The 8542-nt window shown below is 34.0% G+C and overlaps 1 protein-coding gene across 1 annotated transcript in view; it reads left to right on the top strand.

Annotated features, from left to right (window-relative positions):
- Positions 1 to 8542, top strand: part of LOC138713719 (serine-enriched protein) — a 300616-nt gene that overhangs the window by 261260 nt on the left and 30814 nt on the right. The window contains exon 4 of the mRNA XM_069846030.1: positions 2187 to 2352. Coding sequence (XP_069702131.1) covers positions 2187 to 2352 — 166 coding nt within the window. The remainder of the gene's footprint in view (positions 1 to 2186; positions 2353 to 8542) is intronic.

Raw genomic sequence — 8542 nt, 5'->3', positions numbered from 1 at the left:
TGTATGTATGTATGTATGTATGTATGTATTCCTATTTGAACAGAGTGTGCTTGAGCCACGGTCATTTGCCTCCTCTTGAAGTAACACGTCGAAATTGTAGAAACTCTTCGCTACGTACGACGCACAATGGGCGGAAGATACCAGTTTGACGCGAAAACCCCATTTTACGAAAATTTTCTAAACGGTCCGACGACTTCGGCAATCAGCTGTCCAATATCCAGGGATGTAAAAAATAACAAAACACTGAATACAAATCTGTCATTTCGTCCGTAGTGCAACCGCAAAGCCAACCTATCAACTTTTACCATTGTAATGTGATTAACTTATGTGAATATTTTTCATTATTTTTTTCCTGTTGAAAACATTGAAATTTTAAATGGTTAATGCACAAAATTATTTATTCAGAACTTTAAGAGTGCTAATTAAAAAAATACTTACGTAATATCATGAATAATAAACATTCTCTATGGGAGGTACTTAAACTAGTTACATGAGGAAAGATGAGTGGAACAGAGAAAATTCTCTCCGGCACCGGGATTTGAACCCGGGTTTTCAGGTCTACGTGCTGACGCTGTATCCACTAAGCCACACCGGATTCCCATCGCGATGTCTTTCATCATATGATGACGCAGAATTTCTGCGGAAATATCATATGTACTTCGGTACATCATAATAATCTAGTTACATGAGGCCTCACTGAAGATTTCGATCACTGGCTGCTACTGATTGTAACCAAAGTTGAGTCCAGCCAACGTAAGAACTTTTTCTTTTGTTCTCTTCTGTGTAAAAAAAAATTGAGTTATCTAGTTCTTGCAGTTCTGAAGAAAATTATTATTATTATTATTATTATTATTATTATTATTATTATTATTATCATCATCTATAAAAGGTAAAGGTAAAGATATCCCCGTAACATGCCATGAAGGCACTTGGGGGGCACGGAGGTCCTAATAATAAATCTGTAGCCGAAATTTTTCTGGTAATTTTCGATTTTCCAAAAATAATTGGTCCTAACATATATAATTAACCACCCTGAAACCGAAAATCGCTTTTTTGAAAGTTTTGTTTGTATGTCTGTCTGTCTGTCTGTCTGTCTGTCTGTCTGTATGTTTGTTACCGTTTCACGCGATAATGGCTGAACGGATTTCGATGAAAATTGGAATATAAATTAAATTCGTTGTAACTTAGATTTTAGGATATATGGCATTCAAAATACATTATTTAAAAGGGGGGTTATAAGGGGGCCTGAATTAAAGAAATCGAAATTCTCGCTTATTATTGATTTTTGTGAAAACTGTTACAGAACAAAAGTTTCTTCAAAAATCATTTGCGTTAAGTTTTGTTCCTTGAAATATTTTGATAGGACTGATATTTAATGAGATAAATGAGTTTTAAAATTAAAATAACTGCCATCTAAGGCCGTGTAATGAATTAAAAAACAAATGACTTCGTCTATAAGGGGCCTTGGACAGCAAGAATCGAAAGCTATGAAAGATAGCCTACAGAGAATGTTTCTGTGTTTGTATGAAGTAATATCGGAAGCTAAATTAACCGATTTGTATAATTAATTATTATTTCACCATTGGAAAGTGTAGTTTCTCTAGATGGACATAATGCTATATTGTTATTACAGTAACTTCTGATATAATATAATATAATATAATATAATATAATATAATATAATATAATATAATATAATATAATATAATATAATATGTAATATTGTATAATATAATTTAAGTTATTTGAAGGGTTCAGAACCATAGTGGGCCAAGCGCCATTTACTGAATACGTAGAAAACAAGGGTTAAAATTAAGTTATTACCATAATTCAATGGAAACCTATAACAAGTAAAATAAAATATACACATTAAATCTAAATGATGTCAATCTTCATTAAACTATGGTTGCATGTAATAAAAATTAAGAAACATATTAAAGGAATTGTTATTGCACCAAATGAGTGTCTCTGGACCAAAATGATCGCATTTTAATTATTTGGATGCAATTTAAATTAAGTAACATATTAAACGATTTATCCTTCTATCAAACACGAATGTTCCCTGGATCAAATGTCCTATTTTAATTATGTAATTACTTTATATTTATTTCTAACGGGTGCAGCGGAGGCACGGGTACGGCTAGTTATTATTAAGTGTGCGTACAAACTCCTTGTGTTACATACAGATCATGCTGCAGGACAGCGGAGTGTTTGAGATGCTGAATCTTGCACAAGAACTCGGAGTAGAAGAGCTGAGAGCGGCCTGCGAGGACCATGTCACCTCTACGTTGTCCGTCCTGAACGCCTGCACATTCCTAGCTGCCGCCATGGACATCCAGGACCGAGCCGTGGGTAAGTAGCCTACTGTATTTAGACGAGAACGGCATTCTGTTTGCTTGTAGGTCAAGGTGGAGCTTCGTTAAGCTTGAGAACACTCAAGCCCTACGTCTAGGTAATTAAATTGATTATGTAGTTTGGACGCCACTCCTTTCAACTAACCCTACCTTTGATCTCGGAACCTTAAATTTCCATACATTTGAAACTCAGGTTTACACGAAGATACTGAGGTTTCAGAGATAAACAAGCAGGAAGGAAAGAAACAAAGAAATAAGATAAGGCACAGAGAGAAAGAAAGAAGACAAGAAGAAGGAAAGAAAATAAAAAGAAAGAAGACAAGAAGGAAAGAAAATAAAAAGAAAGATGAAATGTAGAACAGAAAAGACGGAAAGAAAGAAAGAAATGAAAGAAAGGCGAGAAAAAAGAAAAAGGAAAGAATAAAACTGAAATAAGGAGAAGGATAGTTATAAGAAGAAACGAAAGAATAAAACGGAAGAAAGAATTATGTACTATGTTAGTTAGGTGCCTGGTGTCAATTATTTTACTATCCAGAAAATATTACACAGAGATATAGAAGACCTGTAAGACCTTTAACAGACATGAGAAGAGAAATATCAATCAGGAACGATCAGCACCAATCCACAGTCTAATATATACAGTCACGAAGCTCAATACTTACTAAATATGCAAACTTAGATAGTTGCTCACCACCAGGATCGCTACTATCGCCTCATCACAGACCCTTTCCCCAGCAGACGATAAAATGTATTGTACTTTCGATATCGTATTCTTTTGAAAAAATTAGCACCTTCCTTCCATTATCGAAATGTAAAATACATAAGGTTTACATATTATTTTCATAAAGTATATATTATATTTTATAAACTCACCTTCCTGGATCTTTCGGAAGAAGGATAACTCTGACTTCTTTTTCTTACAATATTATAGTACCACAAACGTCTCCTTGTTCCATATTATTATTGTATTTTAGCCATTTACAGTTATTACAATCGATAACGAATATTTCACAGTTTACACAACTTTTCACAACAAAGCGAAATACGGTACAGTCAATGATGCCTTTTCGATCTAGACCAGGCCGTAATGTTTGTTCGGGTTTCCTAGTTCGGTGTATGGAGCTCAGTGAAATATTATAACTTTATTGCGTATCATTGCTAAACTTTATTTAGTGTAATGTGTCCATAAGTTCCGTTTACTTCTTGTTGCATAATATGTTGCAGAAATAATTACAAAACTGTGTTATTTTAATGTGAAGAGAATTTTACGTGTTAACATAATCTGTTCGCATCAACATTTTAAGTTTAGAATGGAAGCTATTTTGAGGTTCAATAAAAACGAATTTATATTGTGATTTTAATTTAGCACATCTACCTTCCTTAATTGTAGACAGAAAATTTACCATACCATTCCTATGAAATTAGTGTACGTGTCTCTTAGGTAGTAGATAAATACAATAATTCAGTACCCAATTGTAGTATTAAAATACAGACAAATAGAATGTGACGGGTGTCATACATGACATTATGTTTAATTATAATGTATAATTTCGAATATAGGAATATAAGTTAAATATAGTAAACATAACCTATAATATCCATATGACATGACATGACATACATATGTAGTGGCAGGGCATTGGAGACCACTAAAATCAGACAGAAATGGGCAACTGGTACAGTAAACATAACGTATAATTTCAACATATCTAAATATTCGTGCGGTGCAACTGAAAATTATTGAATCGTGCATAAATGAATGTACAAGAATTTCGCAATATTTAATCGAAATAAAGGCAGGTATTGCACACACGAACAACATAGTTTTCATACCAAAAATAATATTACACTTTAACTCGCAAGGAATTATGTCTGAAGTGTCCTCTAATCATTTTTAAATTTTAATAATGCAATTACACTGCAGTTTAGAGAAATATATGTTACTCTTTATGCATTCCAATTAATTTATATGGTTGAAACGCCGCCCTTCGTGATCGGGTTAAGCGAATCACATGGCCTGCCTTACGGCCTGTATTAGATCACGATGACAGTGACACAGTCTATTGTTCCTAGTACTCACAGCGCTCCAAGTGGCTAGCAACTATCGCGAGAAATGCAACTCGTTGGCAAAAAATCATCCCAAGCTTCGTGACTGTATATACGTAGTAGACTGTGACCAAACACAGCTTTTGCGGGCTAAATCATGAAGGGCCGTATTCATAGACATTTTTAGCGCGGGATTTCGGTGGAAGATCAGCGTTTTTCGTATTCATAAACCAGTGTTAGCGATAGGATATCATTTGAATTCTGTATAAGTAACCAGTGGATAGCCGGGGCTAGCTTAGTACGCTCGTAGCGCGTGCTGCGAAATGTCTATGAATAGCACCTTTCGATATTATTTCCCGTAGGTGAAATTAAATAACTTTATTCATATTACATTTATATGTTACTTTATTAGTTATTACAATAAATAAAAGTACATTTTATTAATAAATAAAGAATAAGCAAAAGAAAGAATTATATTATTAATATAAATGAACTATATTCTGTGTTCATTTTCATATATGAGCGTCTGGCACTTGTTTTTCGTTGATGACGTTATAGATCTATTTGCCGAGCCTAATCAAGGCATTCTAACATTGTACCACAGTCTAATATATACAGTCACGAAGCTTCAGTTTATGAGAGTACTAGGAACAATAGACTATGCAGGTACTATTTCGCAGGCGATAGTAGCGATCCTAGTGGTTAGCAACTATCTATGGATGCATATTTACTACGTATTGAGCTTCGTGACTGTATATACTAGACTGTGATAGTACATTGGTGTTCAAAGATGTCTGATCTCCAATTTTATGATCGTATAAGCGAACTTTCTAACCACGAAAAAAAGTCTGAACCAAAGATATATCAAATTGACAAACTTCGAAATAGTTACACTAGTTCTCAATATTTCTGTCAGTCTCTAGATACTTTGGAGCTTTCAAGTTACTTGCGTGAGCTTTCTGCTCTCTTCATTTCTTGCTTAGTTAAGCGTCAAGTTTTAGTATTTAGTATACTTGCGGCCGGTGGCCTTGCGAGCTGTAAGTCGCTAATCCCTGAAGCACCGGACTCCCTAGGGGACATATGACAGAATTTTAGGTTTAGGAAACGATTTACAAAATAATATACCCACCATCTTGCAACATTATTTATTACCTAGTAATTACATTAAATTACATTCTTCAACTAACACTGTATTCCGAACTGTATGTTTATTATAATTTAATTATAATGGTATGATAAATGAATCATACAAGTTTTCCAAGGATTCAACGTGCGAGCTTTTTTCGCAGCAAAGATTTTGAGATGTCATTATAGCAAATAGACGATGCTCTCTTGTGTTCAATTGAAATAATACTCAAATTTTATTTTAAAATCGACCTTGCCCCGTCTTGCTTTCTAAGCAACTAAAAAGATTCGTCACATTACGTTAAATATGACATTAGATTCCATTTTATAAAAAATACATTACATTCATATTGAATTATTTATTACCAGTTATGGGAATTATAAGTGCCAGGAAACATTCAATAAACACATACTACACCATTTTATCATTTTGCGCCCCCCCCTCCCACAATTACGACTCACGGAGGCCATCGGGCAATGCCCGGCGGCTTATACCCCGCTTACGTCCCCTCCTTCCCAACCAGTTGCATATAATGGTGATACGATTTCATGAGGCATCAAGTATAAAATATAAGGAATGTGTATTTAAAAGAACATCTTTTATTCTTTCTTTCATAGTTTTGTATGAAGGCATTACAATCGGTTTAATGTAGAAGTTCATATTTTTGCCACTAGGTAACATACAAATCAAGAGTACATTTCCCTCCTTTTATGCTTATAATTCTCGGCATGTAGATGGTGCTGCATATTCCACCAATCGACGAGCTAGAAAGAGTTTCTATCGATTCTGTACAGCTTTACAGTGTCGCCAACATAGTCATGACTAATTACATCACGATTTCGTAAATATATATTAAATTAAAATGAACATTTTTTAAAAACCTAATACTTAATAACTGATTACTTAGTTTTGTAAACATATATTAATTTGTTTTGTTAAAATGATTTCTATTCATAATAGAAGTACATTTTTAGTATTGGCAATGCTTCGCGTCCAGCGCCATTTTATTCGGAGTTCGGACGCCGGTAGAGGTGTAGAGGTTGCGTTTGCTAACGAAGTTTTGCAAATAGTTGTGTTGATTAATAGTATACGTATTTCTAGCCAAGAAAATAAATAAAATGGCATACAAAGGGCCGCAGAAAGTTCAGAAGGTGATGGTACAGCCCATTAACCTTATCTTCAGATATTTACAAACAAGATCACGCGTACAAGTGTGGTTATATGAGAACGTGAATCTTCGCTTGGAAGGACACATTGTAGGTTTTGACGAATATATGAACTTAGTGCTCGATGATGCAGAAGAATATCACATGAAGACTAGAAACAGGAAGTCCCTGGGTCGATTGATGTTGAAGGGTGATAACATCACGCTGATCCAAAACGTCAATCCACAAGCGATGTCGTCAGCGTGAGAAGTGCTTCGTCTTTCTTGATTAAATTAAAGGAACTTCAGTGAGAAAGTCCATTGTGATAAAAACTGTCCTTCGGGGAGGTTTTCACTTTTGATGACAGTACCATTAAAAGTTTAAGAACTTTTCAGTGTTCAGTAAATAAACTACACATGATTTTCACTTTTTGCTCTGTAATTATAAATGTGGATGAGATTTCATGAATGGGTTCTGTGCTGATGTATGAGAAGTGTAAGATTTTCACAATAACCTGTCAAGATATGCTGGTAACATATTTTATAGCAAAGAAAGGAGGTATTCTATTTCTTAAAATTTAATAATGTTCCATTCATGAATATGTTTATGTATCAACTTTTTCATAATAATAACAACCAGCATTAGTTTAACTTATTTTAGTGTAATTCTTGGTTATTTTCAAAGTAACATTCTATACTCGCCACCCCTCTATCCTAATTTGTTCTTCCGGGTTAGGTTAGGTTAGGTTAGGTTAGGTGAGATGAACGGAGATGAATCTTTTCACTCTTGATATGGTTCTATGTGTGGTTTGCTGTGTACATTTCAATACTTCTTGGTAATAACATGTTTCAAATTAGCGGCTTCAGAGAAGAACGCATGGTAGAATATTTCTGCACAAGAGCGTTATCGTAAATAGACCTGATTTATTTCCCTACTTGGCTTCTAGTTAAATTATACGTAGTGATAACAAAAGAAAAATGAAGGTGTGATGCCAATTTCGAACGGAAAATCCACTACTCCGTCTTCAGTCGTCTTGCCTAAACACTCGAGCACTATCTCATGTGGCAATTTGAGTACGCAATGTTTTCAACTGAATGGCTTTTGAAATGCACTCCCCTCAATTGTACATTGCAGCATTGTCAACATGAATTCATCCCATGGTCCTTTGAAGAATTTCCCTGGATCTTAAATACATTTATACGAATAGCAGTGCATTCACTTCAAACATTTTCCACTGAATAGCTGTTTTAATTTGGTAGCGCTCTTGTACAGAATGACCATATATTTTATAGTATATATGTGTGTGTGTGTCTATATATATATATATATATATAGAGAGAGAGAGAGATGGCATTTTATTTCTTAAAATTTAATAATATTTCTTACATGAATATCAATTTTTTCATAGTACTAGCCAGTATGTGTTTAAAGTATTATGTCAGTCTATATATATCTTAATGTAAAGTTTTTCTACATCTACCTATACCGACTATATTTCAGGATACAGTTTGCGTAGAGTTTTAAATATAGGTAGGCTCACAACATTTTAAATTTTATGAAAATGTCATTAAGCCCTGAGCCTACTGAAGTTTTATTTTGTAGAGTTCCAAGATCATAAATCACACCAGCATTTTAAGGTGGAAATTTTGAATTTTAATTTTAAGAATTTCAATGGAATTAGTTTACTGAAGAAATGGAAAGAAGAGTTTTATTTATAAGAATCCATGATTAATTTCATTTTCAGAACTGTGACGAGAGCTTAGGTCAGATGCTACATTATTCAATATGTTGTTAATTTCAATGTTTAAGGTTGTCATGGCTGTTCAAGGAACCCGGAGGTTCATTGCTGCTCTTACATAAAAGATGAATTA

This window comes from Periplaneta americana, chromosome 14 (assembly GCF_040183065.1).
Source record: "Periplaneta americana isolate PAMFEO1 chromosome 14, P.americana_PAMFEO1_priV1, whole genome shotgun sequence".
Classification (NCBI taxonomy): domain Eukaryota; kingdom Metazoa; phylum Arthropoda; class Insecta; order Blattodea; family Blattidae; genus Periplaneta; species Periplaneta americana.
Note: the sequence above shows the minus strand (reverse complement) of the source record. Positions and strands in the feature narration are given on the sequence as shown.